This window comes from Trypanosoma brucei, chromosome 7 (assembly GCF_000002445.2).
Source record: "Trypanosoma brucei brucei TREU927 chromosome 7, complete sequence".
NCBI lineage: Eukaryota > Euglenozoa > Kinetoplastea > Trypanosomatida > Trypanosomatidae > Trypanosoma > Trypanosoma brucei.
The window spans coordinates 1,753,137-1,771,359 of record NC_007280.1 but is presented as its reverse complement, the minus strand read 5'-3'; the positions used below and the strand labels follow the sequence as shown (position 1 = coordinate 1,771,359).

Below are 18,223 nucleotides of genomic sequence, written 5' to 3'. Positions count from 1 at the left end.
GGCTGCTATAGAGTGGATGCAGCTCCCTCGTCCGCTGCTTGTGCGTCTTTACAACGCGGTCCCGCGCAAATGGTTGTGTTAGTGCCGGTGCCGGTGGTGGTGCATGTGACTCCTTGGATGCGTGGGTTGCTCTTTAAACAGTGTCTACAATACACCCTGTAACTATCGAAAATTTGCGCAATTGCCACACGTCTTAATGGATACTATCTCCAGAAATGCAGAATAAACCCATACTAGCTGTATCAACGGTGCTGCCATAAATTTATTTCTTAACATATCTCTCTGGTTTCAAATAAACACCTCCAGTCGCCACCATCATCTCTAAACACATATGTTTTTTTAGAAAAAAAATACGGTGAATTCTCTTATTTTCCTGATAAACTTTTCCCTCTTGTATGAGGCATCCTTGCGCTCCTTCTGGTACTTCGTTATGTATTTCAGTTCTTTTCTCTTCTTTTTCTGCTGGTGTCTCTGGAAATAAAATACTGACACCATTTTGAGCTACATACTACATTCTCTTTCTATCATCTCCTTATTTACGACCATGATAATCATCATGTTTGTGATTTTAACTGCTCATATTCTATCTTTGTTCTTTTATCTTACTCTTTCCTTTTGTCTTTCCTTTAATATTCCTCGTGTCTCCAATTTCATTTGCCTACTTACTCACTCCAATTGCATCCTTTCCTCTACTTAACGTCTTTTATTTTGGTCGTTAATTTAGTTGTGGCCACCAATCTCATTATAATATTATTTTGTGCACACCCAGAACACACTCTTATCATTATCAGTGCTGTTACTGTTATACTTACCATTACAATATAAAATATTATCCACAAAACAAAAAGAATGAACAAATTAGAATAATACTCATTTTCACACCATCTAACACTATTTCTTTACACCAATAAGCTACTATTAAACGCATTAGAGAGTTTCACTAATTTGCATACCTTCCTTTAAAAGTGTTTAAATATAGCAAATACTAACAATTTGTCTCAATTTCAAAAATATCATAAAATTCAGCAAATATCCTTAGGATTCTAAAATACTAAAATGCTATAAAACTTACAAAAGCAGCATTCATTGAAGCTAATTTCTTATTGACAATAAAACTGGAATCTTTGCATTCTTTTCCATTCCCTTTACAGCTTTTGTCACCTTCACACTTTGGCTTATCAGTGCCATGCTTTGTGCATCCAGCTGTAGCTCCTGCTCCTGGTGCCGTGTTTTCTGTTCCTGCTTTAGGTTTGCATTTTTTATTTTCTGCATCATGATCGCAGCCAAGATTTTTGCATTCCTCTGCAGTTTTTTCTGTTTGCTTGTTGCAATCTGTTGTTTTACTAACTTTTTGTGTGGTTTTTGCTTGCTTTTTTTCCTTTATTTCTTTTGCAAATAACCTGGCCAATGCTTCCGTTTGGAGCTTTATGTCTGCCCCTTTTTCTAGTGCTGCTGTTTTTTCTCCTGTTTGCTTTCCTTGTGGCACTTCTGTTTTTTGTATTTGGTCCCATATCTTGTCTTTGTAGTTTGCCCCACTTTTACCGTAGCTGCTCGTTATCGCTGAGTCGATATCTTGTCTATCATCTGGTCCTACTTTTTCTGCTTCTGGTTTGCCGGCTGCAAGCTTCAGCAGCATAAGCTGGAACGCTCTTGTCTCCGCCATGGCGCCGAAGTCTTGTAAGGAATGGCATGCGGGGAGTCCTGTTTTGTCTGTTGCGAGCGCCTTTAGCGCTTGGTGGGCTGCTGTTTCATTGCTGCTGAAAAAGTCGACCGCCGTGCTAGCTATTTTGTGCATCTTTGTGTGGCTCCCGGCTCCCCATGCTGATTTCTCATCTTTGGCGCCGTTGCCAAAGCCGAGGCCTATGCTTATTTGCGTGTCCTGGTCCACCGCTGCGTTGTGGCAGGTTGCTGGCGCCCCTGGGTTGCTGTCGCATTTTGCTTCGAGGTAAGCGTGTGTTATTAGTTTGGTCGGTTCCGGTTCCTTGGGCTCGTGTTCTAAGTCTGTTTTGACGCCTTCCTCGCCGTTGTTGCTGCTGCAGCAGGCGTTTGCGTTAATACCACCTAGTGTGCGGCTTGTGAATTTGCTTGCCGGCAATTGGAGGTCACCGCCTCCGAAGTTGATCATAAGTTTGCCCATGCCGTCCTTTAGTTTGTGTATGACGTTGTAGACGCCGCTTGCTTCCCCGACCTTAATTGTCGCCGCCGCAACTGCTTTGTCTGCCGCAGATATTTGTTCGTTGCATTGCTGAATTAGTTCGCCGCTTCCTGCTAGTATTGGTAAGATTATCGTCGTGTCGAGTGGGGAGCCTACGGCTGCAGCAAGTAGCAAACTGTTGTATTCTTTTAGATTTTGGTGATTTGTTTGCTTGGCTTCTTTGAGTTTCGTCGTGTAAAGTCCTAGGCGAGCGTGCAACCTCTTCTTGCAGCCGCATGCAGTGGAGCACGGCTTGTTGGCGTCTGCGCTCGTCTCTGCGACTTTCTGTGCGAAAAGAAATGCCAGAGTTATGAAGGCTCGGATTAGCATTTCGTAGCGCTTTCTTTTTGATTCTGCTTGTGCACCTTGAATTGTGGTTGAAAAGACATAATGTTGGTGGTGCAGTTTTTCAGTGGATTTGAGAAGAAATGATAAGCCACAAGTTTTCTTTGTTGCAGGCACAAGTCCTGCGCTCTGTTTGCTTCGGCAGGTTTCGAATTATCGCTTTGTACTGTTACCACTTCTGCTCGCCACATGGAGGCCCTGTTACAAATATCTTTGGTCTTATCTTTTCCGCAGATATTTAATGTTTAAAGACTAACGGCGATTTTCTTCTTTTCACATCACGACAGCCTCCATTAAAAAATGTGTTAAATCATAAAACTATACGGCCGCCTCCACCAAATATTGATCTTCCAGCAGTTAACAGTTGCAACACCAATCTATACCTTTCAACATTTATATCTGTTGCGTCCATTCTCTTCCTCCACAACTCCAATACTTCAAAATTTTTAAAATTACCGTCAATCTCAATAATCTTTATAATTCAAAGACTATGTTTTGTCATTTCTTTTATTTGTCGGAAATTTTCTATTACATGCTGGACAAAGTAATCAGGTAGCATTGCTGCTTTTCACGGCCCCGTTTACTCAGTTGCTTGCGGTGTGCAGTCGGGACCATTTTTGGCTGTTCATGCCAAAGACTTTTTAATTTTGTCGTAAACTGCAGTCTGAGGTTTGTCTCAGCAAGAGTTTATGCGGTATAGTAAATGTAGGTCGGTTATCATCAATATATAATTTTTTCATTCTCTAAATGCTTTCAATTATTCAGCTGCACACCAATATGGAATTTGTGTTTTACCATAAAAGAACCTTTCTACTTCATAAAGATCCTCCATTGTTTGATTCATGTGCTATTTGAAGCAGTTCCCACGGGGTTATTCTTTAGTTTTTACAAGGTCAGCCGTTAGTAGTCACAGTTTTAAAATTCTCTGCCAAACAGTGTAATACTGTTTCCAACAGATGTTGGCTATTATTTTTATATTTGATGAAAAGGAAAGTTCGACATTAAGTCACGCTTACCCAATCTTCACTTCTTGCTTGCACTTCAATACGTTACTATTTGCCATCACATTAAACATTACAATTGCTGCTATCTCTGCAGTTCCATCTATTCATTTTCGGGTAAAAAACTGGCACCATCAGTTGTTAATGCTTATTCTTTCAAGTACACGCACTGTTCGGTATCAGAATTCTATCATTTCACACCGTATTTTGTTTTGCTTAGTAGGGTTTTCTATCACTATTTGGGCGGATAACGTAGCATCTTCATTTATCCTCTACAATGAACTTTGTTTCTTCCTCATGCTCCCTACTATTATTTCCTTGTGTATGCTGGTTCCAGTAGTCATGTTTGTGACGGTGAATGTGAATATTACATATCCTTTTCTACCACTGTCTTCCCTTAATAATATTCATTTTGCTCTCTGTCCCTCTATCACTTATACTTACTCCTTTACTCATAGTCACTCATCCATTGTCATCTGTTGTACCCGGCCATTGTTTTGAGTGCTTCCATTTTGTCAGTCAATTATTATCATTATTATTACTATCATTACTGCTCTTATTATAATATTCGTATATACACACTTACACAACACACTTCTATTATTATTATCATTATTATTACCATTACTGCTATTATTACAATAATTGCTATTACTACCATAACACTAACCAATACCTACAAAATAAAAAATATCACAAAATTAGGATATAACTCAGTTTTCATACTCTCCCACTTTGCTACGCTTTACCCATTAACCATCATCATGCATATTTTTCTGAACTTTAATTATTTTACTTATCTAAATTACAGTTGCTAAAAATTTTCAATTAATTTAGAAAAATGTTAAAAAAGCACGATTATCTTAAAACACAATGCTCATAAAGGCAGAAACAATCAGTAAATATTTTTTATTGACAATATTAGTGAAATCCTTGCAGGCTTAATTTCCATTTGCACCAATCCTTACAATCTTTCTCCAGTTTACCCTTACTTTACCTGTTGTTGTTTCTGTACATGTAGTTTGAGGTTGTGCTACAAAGACTGCATTCGCTGTGAGTTTTGATGCATTATATTCCCTGGCGATTCCGGCCACCTCAACGTGGTGCCAGGGTCCAGTACCCCGTCTCATCGGGGGAAGCCAAGAGCCAGCAGCGTTCCTCTCATGGGGAACAATGCTTTGCTTCGGCTACGGCATCATACAGCACAGGGATCAGCAGCGTCTTGCTGGGACACCGTTTTTCATTTGTCGGTCCCTGGGCACGTGCCAGCGTGCCATCAGCAGTATCATCCGCGCTAAGATGCTGCTGTCCGGTGATGTGGAAGAGAATCCCGGCCCGTCGTTGCGCGGGATGCTGTGGAACTGCGCCGGGCTATCTCAAGGAAAGAGATTAGCACTCCACAAAACCCTTGTTGATGAGCGGATCGCCTTTTGTCTGTTGAGCGAGACAAGGATGACGCCTGGAGAGGCGGCTTGCTTTAGCGTTGCTGGCTACCAACATCACGGAATAGCTCGTAACTGCAAAGGAGGTGGTGTATCAATACTAGTGAGGGAGGGCCAGCCAGTCGAGACCGGTATGGCCGTTGTTGGTCGCATTGAACAAGTGCGTGCAACAATTCACCTTACATGTGGAACGGCGCTGACCGTCACGTCGGCATACATCCCACCAAAACACACCTTCACGGCAACTGACCTAGATACGCTTCTGACGACTGACGGTGCCCAGCTCTCATCGGTGCAGACGCTAATGCACACGCGAGTTGGCATGGGATCGCGGGAGCCCGCCAAATACCAAGGGTGAAACCCTCACACAGTGGTAAATTGACAACCAGTTTCTAGTCTGTAACACTGGTGAGTGCACCGGGTTCGCGCGCCACCACGGGGAGTCCAGCCCTGATGTGACACTGTCAAGGAATTGCACAGTGTCCACGTGGACATCGCTGCATTCTCCCGATACCGATCACCATCACATATTTTTCGACGTTATCGGTGGAGACGAAACAGATGCACTGAGTTGCCCGCGGCCTCGAAACCCCATCTACGCATGGCTAAAAGCTGACTGGAGGAATTTCCGTCTCAAGGTTGACGAGCTCTGCAGGAAAATTGGTAGAGATAATAATATCAACGCCCTGGAACAGAAATTGAGCTCCGCCATCCGCATTGGACACCTACGCTCGCCGGCTGCCCTCCGCCGTCCCACGCACCAATTTCGCACGGGTGCTGTATCCGTCGACTACGAGAAGGCATTCGATACAGTGGACCACGACAAAATTGTGAGGGAATGCGAAAGTTGAGATTGCTGTTGCACATCGCCAGGTGGACGCTGGCTTGCCTTCGAGGTGGAGATGGCAGAGCATTGTTGATGGAGGCGCCGTCGAATCGCCGATGGTGTCGCGATGGCGGTTGAGCTAAAAAGGCTGCTGAAAATGAAAAGCTGCAGATCAAAAATCAGAGTTGGGCTGGGGGTGTTTGGACCTTGAGGCTCTCTTTCGTCCCAAAAATAATTCCAACACGCACGGGATAGCCACCACCCCGGGTAGGAAGGTAATGTCAAAACCCATCGGCGCAGACACGCTTACATCAATACATTCTGCCTTAACATCGGGACTCCGAGGAGAAGCGGATCAAAAGCTTGCCGGCGAGGGCAGCGGCCTGCTCCGGGCTTACTCCACGCTGGCCCGCCAATGCTGTGGCAAGAGTGTTGCGGCAGGAGTTAAACGTAGAATGTCAACTTTGGTGTGGGGGAAGGGCCCGGCATATGCCGCAGCGAACTTATCGGATGCGCTCGCCCTGTGCCCAAGGGGAAGGATATGACGCCTGCGGACGAATACCATTGGGGTGAGTGCCGAGAATACCGGGCGAGGTTATGCGCAGTAACATGTTGTTGCCGCGTGGAAGGTGCGGAAGATAAAAAAAAAACGGCGTGCGGTCGCTATGGAACCCACGGTATCAGCACCAAAGGACAATCAAACGAGGGACCTGCGGGGTTAAAGTGTCGGTGGTCCCGCGCTTTACAGGTTGGGGTTAAACCAAGAAAAACGCGTTGAAAGCAAAAAATTTACCCTACACGTTAGCCCCTATGGTGGGAACGCTAAGGAACGGGAAGCACAAGTTGCGCCATTAATGCCTCAACAATGGTGATTAAGAGGGGAAACGAAGAGGGTCGCATGGGAAACTCGAATGAGCAACCCAGCTGCGGATATTTGGCCAGGGAAGGAACGAGGCGCAGACACGTTTCTGGTACTACATTTTGCGGCGAATGGGCTTATAGAGCAGGGCGATTACGATGAAGGCTGGAGAGGCTTCGATGGTATGGCCGCGGCATCGCTACGACGCAGTAGCTCTGGAAGGGACCACGACACATAACCGTCGTCCAAAAGATGCATCTGCATGCACGGGCTAGCGTTAAAGCAGGGCACGAAACGACAGCGGTGGGTGAAAGCGTGAGGATGATGTCCAGACGTGAATCACCGACCGGTGCTGCGCCTTGCCCGCTAGTGGAGTGACGATGGGCTTCAATTCACAAAGGGCATGCTGATCGTGTCGGGATCCCTTCCCCAAGCCTGAGGGCATATTGTCACGCCTCGTCGCCAAAGTTTGCGCGGTTGAATTCAAACTCCCCCACCACCGGGGTTGCTGCGCCACTGAATCAAGAGGTTGCCACGCTGGAAATGAAAGGGTGGAAAAGGTACATATCACCGCGGGCAAATCCCCGCAACACTCCCGCAGCTCATATAATTCGTCCCCTTCTTGAGCAAGTGGAAACGTGCGGTGCTTTAGGCTTATACAACTCTGTTGCAGATGTTTTTCTGTGCTTCCCCAGCCACTGCAATTCCCTTACTCTCCGTGTCAGGAATAACGTCAGTGACGGGATGTTACAAGTCACCGCAAATCGAACCCCAATCGTCTACACGAAATGTCTACCCGGCATAATCCCGCTTCCACGTATTGGCACGATGCTCAGTCCAACCGCTTTGTGCATTCAGGCATCAGCGCCACGCAGTTCGCATCATGTCAACCACGTGCATTCCTACGCTGTTGGTGAAAGAATGAGCCAGGAATTGAAGCACATGTACATCCATATGCAGGAGAGAGACAGTTTCCTCCTTCCCTCAAACAATACACACACGCCACACTACAGTCTCAAAATCACGTTGGGTATTTAAAAGCACTCACAACACTGTAAAAGGGACAAAAAGTCACTTCAAGCAAAGCATTACTTAGCATGCGGTTACGTAGATATTCATATTGTTGCATGCCCTCCGTCACACGTTGGTACGTTGGAACATGCTAACATCAACCATCCGTCCGTCCACACACACACGCACACACCGCTATTTAAAGCGGTTTCTATACATCATTTCATTACCCAAATCCCTTATGGAAAAATCGAACCCGGAGCACGTCGCCGATCTGTTTATATCTTCAATAAAAAGAACAAAAAGTAAAGCATATTAATGTTATAAAGCAATAAAGGAAAACCACAGCACGCAGCTGAATAACTTGTTATCATCGAAGCAGCATCTCAACCTACGTAGCCTTGAGTAAGACGAAGCATCATCTTCCATCGTCGTGTTCCCAATCAAATAAAATCCGTTGACTTCTTCTTACATTCAACCTGTATCATAGTTTAATCTGCTTCTGCTTCAATATTGTTCCTTTTCGGAATTTTCGCGATCTTTTGTCATTTTCCGCACGGCCGCCGATGTTATTCTTCCTTTCACTCCCATATTATTCGTCGTCGCCGGCTTCTTCCTCTTCTCCCTCTTCTTCGTCTTCATGATCCTCATCTTCACCGTCTTCGTCGCCATGCTTCTTGTGGTCGTGTTTTTTATCATCACCGTGTGTTTTGTGTTTATCACCGTCCTCGGGTGGAACTGGCTGCTTGGGTGAGTGGGTCTGAGATGTCGAGTCAGGGGTGGTGGGCGCTGCGTTGGCGTCGCTGGAATCAGACTCCCTTTCTTTCTCCGTAACCTTCTGTCCAACCAATTCAAAGGAACATTCCATGTTCTTCGCGGTTGTTGCGTACCCATTTGCCTCGTGAGTAAGACCGATCATCTTTTCCAAAATCTTTTTCGCCTCCGCTAGCCTGCTGTTCGTGCTTTCTAGGAACTCAGTTGACATTGGCAAATACAAAAACCAAAAGCTACATTTTTCGTGCACTTCAGCAAGCGTTTCATGTAGTTCCTTTTCGTAGTTTCCTATTTGTGGTTCAATGTATAGGATAGCATCATAATATTTATCCACCTTCTTCTTTCTGTCCTCATTAATGCTCTCCGACACCTCCTTGTCCTGGCTTATGTTCATGACGCTTTCGCACCTCTTTTTGGCGGATCTGGCGGTATTCAGGGAGAATTGGAAACTTCTCCATGAGTTCGTGAAGGCATGACTGTATTCATTGAATGTGCTTGATAGTTCGTTGCATTTATGTTGCCTGGTTATCCTATAGAGCCTGAAGCAGTCACCTCCCGTACTGTACATTATGGCGATGCCAATGCATAATAGAGCAGCCCTCGTGGAGCTCATTGTTTTTAACGACTTCCAGTTCTGAAGACCATATGAGAAAAAGAAGAAAAAAAAAAGAAAATCAACGCCACGATTGAGCAAGGTAGAGAGCAGAAAAATTTTGGAGAACACCGTACTGTACAGGAGAGTGCGGGTAGACACTACGTGGTAAAACAACCGGGCCCATAAGTAGGGCTCTGTTTTCCGTGTATGTGAATGCCACGGCTCAATGGATCTTCCTCCACCGGGCGCCCACGGGTCATCATTAGTTGGGGGCACGAGACCAACTTTATCGCATCTTCATGGCGCTGCAGGCTGTGCATAGACGAAAGTGCTTCAGGGCGCGATCTCACGGAGTTTTGCGATCACCGTGCCGGCTCGCAATGTGCCACCTGCGTTTATACGGCGGCAAAAACTCAAAACCAACACAACTTCCCACGCGTACACGCGTCCCCGAGACAGAGTGCCTTCGGTGGGGCGCAGCAACTTGGTTACCTCTCGGCATGGTGCTAACACCACGGATGGCGCGGCGAAGAGTGCCACCACCTGTCCGCTTGCACGTGTGGCAGTCAATTCCTTTACCAACTGCTGCGCTGTACGGCCAAAAGAACGCGTGTAATCGTCACTGCGAAAGTGGTGCAATCATAGGGCTTAGGTGCCAGCAATACCCTTCTTGATCAGCGACAGCATGATCAGCATGGACGTTGCACGGAGGTCGCCTTGTTGTATGATGATATTCAAAGATGCCACCCACTTAGGGTTATTAACTGGTGCACAATTTCCCTGATCCTCCGCACTGCGTCCGTAAGTACTTCCACTATGACACTGTCTGGTACAGTAAGTGGAAGGGTGATGATACAACAGTGGATTGCGGACCCCTGTGCTACCTTGTTTCCTGGAAGTGACAGGAACAAACCAACAAATGCACAGCAAACTTCCTCAAATGTACCCAAGCCTCATCCTCCACAGTTTGTCGTTTACGCGAAAGCATTCGCCTTTCTGTTTGATGATTCTCCTTTCCATCAAGCTCTTCAATCAGTGCCGCCGCTTTCATAAAGATGTGTGTGCCCACTGAGGGCTGTGTGTGGGACATTGTTCGCCGCACAACAGCTTGTTCAAGAGCTCGGTCTATTGCCTTGTTGGCCGGCCGCCATGAGGAAAGTAAAGGTGTGGGACCTCCGGGAATCTCAACTTCCGAAAAGAGCACGATGTGTGTCACTCCGTCCCTGGGGGTCCGGGGTGTGGCCGAGCACTTTCCACACTCAATCACGATGTCAGCTTCTTCTTTGAGGGAGCTGAGCTGACAGAGCGGCTCTTCCATACTGAGAAGCATTACGCCACCCATTTGTAGCCACGAGAGGCTCTCCATCGTCGCCGAGTCACTTGTACGCTGCCACTCGTCTGTCGCTAGGAAGTGCAGCCTCCATGGGTAGAGGAATCGTTGTATGGCATGTCGGTAAGCAACGGACGCGCTTGCTCGGTTGCTGACACCTGGGAGGCAAATCACAACTCGTTTCCACTGCACTGCTGTACCGCTTTCCGGCTGCGGTAACACATCCTGGAGAACAGCATGTATCGCGCAAAATAGAGGCGAGACCTCCTCACCTAGGAACCCTGCATTGCACACGACCCGCCGCTGTAGGTCTCTTAGCAGCCCAGCACCTTCGCCACACGCAACCGCCCTGGACAACGCTGTGTTGAAAACGTCCCCGTTAGCTATTGCTTGCAGAGGCGTGGGTGAAGAGACGCGACCACGCGCATATTCGTTGTCCGCGGCATTTGACGCGGAGGGCGGTGGAAAATCAGTGTCTTCCTGTTTTATCAAACCACCTCTGGGTTCAAGCGCTCTGAGTAGGTCAATCTGCCACGACGTTGCCGGCAGACAGAGCTCGAATGTCGGTCTCGTGCGCTGCCGGACCGTTGATGAGCTCCTACTTTGTTTCCACCACTTTGAACCGATTACGGTCGAACCATCAGACATAAGAGAACTTATCACAAGCTCGTCTTCACCCACGTGGTCGGGCAGATGACACTTTATGAGCGTGTGAGCGTCAGCGCCTACAGCAGCAAGAAGCTTCCTTATGGCGCGTTCAACGTCATCCGATTCCATCCAAGGCTCACTTTCAACCTTTTCCTTTTTCCACTCCTCGACGAACTGGACAACACCGACCTTTATTAAATTGTCACCACATTTGCCTGCGTTAGGATGTTGCCGCTGCACCCCACACGGGAGCCACTCCCCAACCAAGGCTGAGGCAGACCCTTCATTTGCTATGTCGTCGGCGAGAATACAAAGCCACAACGTTTCCCGTTCATCATATTGTATGCTGCTAACCGCTGGCCCACCGCGGAAACCTGTGGGGTGTACGGTTCCATCAGCGAGGCACACTCGGTATCCACGAAGAGTCATATAAACATCGAAGTGATGCAGGCTGTCGTACGTCGTGAACACAGAAAGCACTACCCACCCTCCCGTGGTGCGGGGAGCGCTCTTCAAGCACCCATTCATTGTAAGGCAGGCGGCACCAAATGCACGTGCGGAGAATGCGTTGAAGCTCTCGTCGTGGTGGTGAGGAACACAAAGCACACGCCAGCCGTTCCTTTGTTGCACGTCACTGGGGAACGCTTCGGCGAGTTGGCAGAGTGTGGGTATTCCTCTTTCCGGCGCCTCAGCGTTGCGCCTGCATACCTCTACGCCGCTAAGTTCATTGTCGTTGCTATTTTTCGCAGGGTCCACTCGCGTTTTACCACCTTTACCCCGAGGCGGGTTTAACGTAGATCCCGCACCTGCACCACTTTTCCCAACCCTTCTAAAAGGGGAAAAATACGCGCCGCCGTTTGTGTTGTCAACTGTTGGAATCACCTCACCCGGGGACGGCACCACTGTGTAAAACGGAACCGCTTCGTCGTCGACCCCAGGTTCGGTGCCCAGGAAGCTAACTGTTACTGTTCTGGCGGTTGCTTGAATCCCTGTGACCTCAGCCAATGCATAGCGTAAAGGTTTGCCTTCACTTCGTTTAGGAGCATAGACGGTTTCGCCAACGGCAAACCCATGGGTAGCGGCCCCCCGGCACCGAGTGCATGCCGAGCGGGCCGCTGTATCAGAGGCCGACCCGACTTCTTTTCCGTGACAACTACGTGGGTGATCAAACGGGCTTTGATTCATTTTTTCTAACCGGGTTTACACGTTTAAAATAGAGGCACCGAAAAGGTTGAAAAACAGGAAGGCGTACTACTTCGGGGCAAGTAGAATTCATGACAGACGACCCAGCCATGCGTCAACACGGCAGCGCACCAAGTTTTTTTTCCCAACAAAAGGGGAGACACTGAGCGAAAGGACCAACAGTGCTTTCTCATCGCTTTACCCATCCTTTTAGCGTCAGGTCGGTGTTGGCAGTGTGCATAGATTGGGAATTATTAATATCTCAAGTACACGTTCACACACACACACACACACACACACACACACACACACACACACACACACACACACACACACACACACACACACACACACACACACACACATTGTCGGGAACGTTTGGGCGGGAAGGCTTCCCTATATTCCAAACCTAACTCGTGAAACAGGGGACGGGAAACCGAAGCAACGTACGCCATGCTTCGGAACAACTACTGTTGACTAAACTAACACAAACACCACGCAGTGTTCATCGTTTGAGCTTGTTCCAGATTAAGGGTGCTGCTGTCACTCGCAACAGCTGTGCTCCGGCGAAGAAGCCCCAGCACAGCCGTGGGCCACATTCGGTTAGAAGATTTGGCTCCCTTCCTGCCGGGAGTAGATTGCTCAGGGCGACTCTTTTGAATCGATTCTTTAGGTGCGTGTTGGTCAAATGGCAAACTGAATGTGCGCGGCGAAGGTGGGGAAGCGCCGATTGGGAACATCTCTTGTGCACTCAACGCTCTTTCCTCTCCTATGGTGTCCATTGCCAACTCCATACATCAACTAAACCCTTAAGCATCAAATTCGTGGGCCTAACTTTGGTTGCAGCCTGGGAGATGTCTTTGCCCAAAGAAAGGAAGTTTACAGTGGTGGAAATGGCCGCGCCAAGGAGGAGGGGACATGCAGAGACGAAGTCGCTGGTGAAACCCACTGTACGTGTTCCAGTATCGTGTGACCGACACGCGGGGGCGATCACTCGCTCATCACCTCATTGCCCTGTTCAGTTTAGAACCTCAGCGGAAAAAATTAAGTGCGCCACACTACGTTGATTTCATCGGTGCGGAACCTCTGGGTAATCGTTGCACTCGAGAGCGGCGTGAATCCGCCTGCCGTGAATTCCAGCATTCCTGCATAAGCAATCATGCACCCGTTGTCGATACAATACCGGGCATCCATATCAAAGCAGCGCCCCCCACGTGACTCCGCCATTTGTCGCATCATTTCTTGCAACCGAACGTTGCATCCGACACCACCAACGATAAGTACCTCGTTGGAAGAACACTGCGCCATGGCGCGTTCCGTCACCTCCGCCAACACGGCAAACATTATTTCTTGCAGGGAGTAGCAGATGTCATCGATGCCGAATTGTTCTGCCACAGCGCTCTGTACGCCACTCGGTAAGGCGCGGCGTTGGCCGGTGGAAGGAGACGATGCGGATGATGGGGCGCATTTCTCCTTGTCCAGAAACAAGGGGTGATGCAGGAGCGCCTCTACGAAGGAAAGCAACCCACTGAATGACATGTCCATACCTTTAACAACGTACGGAAGTTCGATGAAAACGCGGCCGCGTTTCGCGCATTGCTCAATATTGTAGCCTGGCGCCGGATCGTTGGATAGATTTAAGAGGCGGGCTACTCGATCCAGGCAGTTCCCCACCGCAATATCGATCGTCTCGCCAAAAATGCGGTAGCGATGTTCTGCGTATGCAATCACTTGCGTGTTACCGCCGCTCACATAGAGCACTATAGGATTCTCACTCCCTGTAACGACACGGCCCATTTCTATATGCCCTATGCAGTGATTCACCCCGACCAAAGGGACTGACCACAGGAGCGAGAGCGTCTTGGCGACGGTGCAACCCACCGCTAGTGGGGCCCCCATTCCAGGGCCTTTGGTGTAGCATATAACGCTTATATCAGAGGCATGAACTTTCGCCGCTTTCATGGCCGCCTGTACGAGTCGCAGAATATGGGCTGTGTGGTGCTGTGCTGTTTCCCGTGGCATGAACCCCGTTCCGGGCGGGGTTATATAAGTTTCACGCTCATTCGACAATACGTTTCCGTTCCTATCCACAATACCAACCGCAATTTTGTTCGCGCTTCCTTCAATTCCCAGTGCGAGCATTCGCTGAGTGTTGGCGCTCATTGTTTGATCGGATGATAAGGAGCACTCCTTCACTATGCCTAGGATATATATATATATATATATATATATTATTATGCTTCGTCTTTTAATGTGCGCTCGATGCATAAGAGGGAAGCGTTCACAAAACGCGGAAGAAGTGTGGGACAGGGTAGAGGCATGCAGATAACGCGCTGTCAAGCCCAGAGAAAGCCCGGTTCAGTCACTGGTGGTAGCACCGCATGCTCGCACGACACTAAACGCTACGCAGTAGCGTGGCCATGGTTTGCTCTACTTTTGCTTTCAGCACTCTATGAGCTTCTCCTTAACGGCCAGTGTGTGTGGCAGTAGCCAAGCTGCCTGCCCTACCACTGCGAACTGAAAAAAAAAAAGGCAACGACACCGACAACGAACAAAACGGCTGTACTATATACGTGAATGAACCAAGTGGGAGGCAATCTCTACACAGCCGCAAAAAATTGGTGGTGTGGGGGGCTTCGTTGCCCGCTTTCTCCACTCACATCATGCCTAAGGTGGAGTGCAATGCAGACGCGGTTGGGACCGCGTCTGTTACGTAGATAAAGCACTCACCACCCACTTTGGAATTAGGAAATAACAGACCTGGTGGCAGCACGATCCTTGTTCCCTACCAGTCCATACGGAACCCTCCTTTTCCTTCACCTTTTCTTATCATCCTTTGTCGCACATGTTTAGCTTTAATCGAGCGGTGCTGGAGATCATCCTAATTTTTTCTGTGTACCTCCTCTGCCGCTCCAAATGCCCCTTCCGGCGTGCCAGTTGCGTGGCCGCTGGGGAGTATGGAGCAGTTGCTATTTGGTAATCTGTGACCGGCCGCTCTGTAGCCCCTGCGAAGGCAGCCGAGTACCCGAGTGCGTCTGCATGTGGCTGCCTTTGAAGCTGGCGGAGCACATTGGATATTCTCCACATCACTACTGCCTGAGAATTGGTGCTCTTCCAAAACGAAAAGAAGTGGCTGGAAATCCTACTTCCAGCAAACAGCGAAACAGAGGTGGAGAGAGTGTGTCACGACCTTTCAAGGTGTTGGGGGCACGGTTAACAACCAAATACACTCAAACAATATCAAATGGACTGCACGAATGCTGTTTTCACTCCTCCTTCCGCAGCCTGAGATGGAGCTTTCTCACCACATTCTCCCATTTCCATACCACTGGAAAACAGGATGTTACCTTCACCTACACGTCAAGGTTCACTTGACATCGCCAGAACAGAATGGACCTGATCCCTACCCACCACTAACCAGTAAGAGGTACCTGATGTTTTTCCATGACAAAGGAGTGCGCAAGCCACACCGCCAGAAATGGGATGAGGAATGTGTACTTCACACTCTCGAGGAAGTGCATGTTGAAGCTAAGGGCTAAAGTATCTTCGTACATTTGGCCGTCGGGCAAAGTCAGGACAACGGACACCGTGCCATACATGCGCACCAATGGAGAGTGCATCTGGATGGCATAGGTTCCAGGGGTGTCGAAGAGGTACCTCCCCAAAGAAACATGCGGCCCAAGGGTGAAAGCAAGGTTGTACAATTGCCCAGTATCTTTTCCCTTCCTGTCGTCGTAAATGGTCACTGTGAGAGAGAATTTGTCGCCATGGATGTCACGTGGCACGCGACTGCTTGGGTGTATGAAGACCCCAATGTGGCCCTCTGCAGCAGTGAAGCCATTCAACGACTTTACCCTGCTTGGCCAGGCTTTTAATGGGTGAAACTTTGTGGCTGTCCCGAACACCATAATACTCCCACTAAGTGTGCTTACCACAAGGTCCAGCATGCCGTTACCTGTCACATCATCAGCGAGGACCATCACGGACGATTTTTCATCAGTATCAATGGCATCTACACAGCCAGTGGTGCCCTTGACAATGTACAGAACTCCATCGTGCGAGGGGACAATAATGTGTAACCCCTTTTCGTCTACTTGCTTGGGATCTGACGCGTTATCGAGCCTAACAAGCAGTGGTGAGGCAACAATAGGACCTTCAGTTGCTATGGGAAACTGTGGCAGCAGGGAGCCGTCAGACCCCTTCACGGCGTAGATTAAACCTGTGGCAGTGCCGAACGCCATGTCCATATCTCCGTCACCGTTTATATCTCCAAAAGCTATATGATCCCCCACAGCACCGGAGAAACGCTTACTCCATATTTTCTTACCCTCCTTGGTGAAACACGCCACATAGCCAAGGGCATCACCGGTGCACACATCGGCCACTCCATCACCATCAACATCTTCCACAGAAACAGAGGCTGTGATCGAACTATTCATCCACACTGGCCACCCTTTTAACTGCATTCCGTCACCTTGAAAGCCGAATATAGCCCCTGCCGTCGTGGTGACGAAAATATCACGCTGCTTTCTGTCATTGATGCTCGTAACCGTCGGCGATGAAAAGGCGAAGGCCGGCGCTGTGTCGTTCTTCGTCGTGAGATGAAGCACCTTCAGCCACTTCACTTCTCCCCTCGCCAGATTGACAACCATAAGGACGTCGGCGACATAGTTATCAACCTGGGCGCCGTCCTGTGAAAGTTCCACTCCTCGCCTCTCGTAATCCCTAGGGTCGAAGTAATAGCTGACATGTAGCACGACATCGGTTTCTCCTCTCCCGTCGACGCTTGCAACGACGGGCGTGGACATTATATGGGGGTCGACAGCCACTTCGTCTTCGGCAGTAGCCACATTGGTTGGGTTAAGCAGGTTATTTGAGTTGAAGGGGTCGTATTCCTCCTCGAAGTTGATGCTACTCTTGTACAGCTCTGGGTGGTACAACAGGTCCATGGACTCCCTTGCTTCTGCACTCAGCCAACCGTCAGTCCCAATACCTCGGGGATCTTTCGATACGTCACTGCCCAGGTGGTTGGGGTCATCCGCTGGATCCTCTACAGCTCCGTCCTCGGGATCAAGAAACTCAAACATTTCGTCGATCTTCTCCATTTTCCTCCTCCGCTGAGCATCTTCTTGGTTTAGTGGTCGTTGGTCAACAGCTCCATGTACTGTTTTCCGTGGCAGCACTTCCCCGCCTTTATCATCTGTAGATTCTCCATTTCCATCTTCCCCAGCGCTGTCATGACCTTTCAGCTTGCTGCTGCCGATCACATCAGTGCTGTTAAGCTGGCGCTCCCGAAATACTAGATCATTTACGCGCTTCATGCGGAGTGTCTCTTGCATCCACACAACTTCGGCAGGTGTCTCAGCTAGCGTACCATTCGCCGGGACGCTATTGCTGATGTTCCGGTGGAACCAACGTTTTTTTATGGGAAGTGACGGTACCTTAACCCCTCCCCGTGTTTCCCCTTCCCCGCCGATTAGAAGAAGTTCACCAGTGTACATGGCAACGAGCCACTCTGTCGCGCCGTCATCCAGGATATCCACAGGAATTGGGCTAGCGTATGTTTTAATGTTTGGGTGCACAAACGGGAAACCAGCGATATCTGCACCGCTTGCACCATCGACTGCCTCAATGTACTGTGAGTAAGTTGGCACGAGTATCTCCTTGTTCCCATCGTAATTCAGGTCCACAATTCGTGGGGTTGCAAGCACGCTGCTCCCTACGCGTGTTGACCATTCAAGGTACACGCCAGAACGGCATGTGTGTGCTGTTGTGCTAGCGTTTGTGGGGGCGAACCTTGCATGCGGCAAAAGGTCTTCTTGCAGCACCCGTTGGTGTGGTGACTTGTGGGCTAGTGGCTCAGACCACTCTAACGGAATGGCGTTAACGACGGTGGTACAAAGAATGACAAGGACACAAAATATAGTTGTGATGTTGCCTGTGAGGGTCATTCGCCTCGTTTGTACGGCACAAGGCGCAGATGGTGGGATACAGTCTTTTGTTAGGAGCCCCCGAA

At 48.7% G+C, this 18,223-nt stretch overlaps 5 protein-coding genes across 5 annotated transcripts, besides 9 other annotated features; all 5 read right to left on the bottom strand.

Annotated features, from left to right (window-relative positions):
• Positions 1-3,659: part of a sequence feature (sequence corresponds to BAC RPCI93-15M23) that runs on past the window's edge.
• On the bottom strand, positions 1,052-2,524 carry Tb927.7.6500 (variant surface glycoprotein (VSG), putative; the record flags this gene model as incomplete). The annotated part of the gene is made up of 1 exon (XM_841180.1): positions 1,052-2,524. One exon carries the CDS (start codon positions 2,522-2,524, stop codon positions 1,052-1,054), a length of 1,473 nt encoding a protein of 490 aa, XP_846273.1.
• Positions 3,660-18,223: part of a sequence feature (sequence corresponds to BAC RPCI93-33N13) that runs on past the window's edge.
• Positions 4,063-4,103: a microsatellite.
• Positions 4,139-4,197: a microsatellite.
• Positions 4,616-4,863: a mobile genetic element.
• Positions 4,616-5,702: a mobile genetic element.
• Tb927.7.6490 (hypothetical protein, conserved) lies at positions 8,271-9,065 on the bottom strand (the record flags this gene model as incomplete). The annotated part of the gene is made up of 1 exon (XM_841179.1): positions 8,271-9,065. The coding sequence occupies one exon, from the start codon at positions 9,063-9,065 to the stop codon at positions 8,271-8,273; it is 795 nt and encodes a 264-aa protein (XP_846272.1).
• Positions 8,288-8,318: a microsatellite.
• Positions 9,928-12,210, bottom strand: Tb927.7.6480 (hypothetical protein, conserved; the record flags this gene model as incomplete). Its single annotated transcript, XM_841178.1, has 1 exon — positions 9,928-12,210. The coding sequence occupies one exon, from the start codon at positions 12,208-12,210 to the stop codon at positions 9,928-9,930; it is 2,283 nt and encodes a 760-aa protein (XP_846271.1).
• Positions 12,483-12,572: a microsatellite.
• Tb927.7.6470 (O-sialoglycoprotein endopeptidase, putative) lies at positions 13,252-14,370 on the bottom strand (the record flags this gene model as incomplete). The annotated part of the gene is made up of 1 exon (XM_841177.1): positions 13,252-14,370. One exon carries the CDS (start codon positions 14,368-14,370, stop codon positions 13,252-13,254), a length of 1,119 nt encoding a protein of 372 aa, XP_846270.1.
• Positions 14,414-14,439: a microsatellite.
• Tb927.7.6460 (FG-GAP repeat protein, putative) lies at positions 15,621-18,158 on the bottom strand (the record flags this gene model as incomplete). The annotated part of the gene is made up of 1 exon (XM_841176.1): positions 15,621-18,158. The coding sequence occupies one exon, from the start codon at positions 18,156-18,158 to the stop codon at positions 15,621-15,623; it is 2,538 nt and encodes an 845-aa protein (XP_846269.1).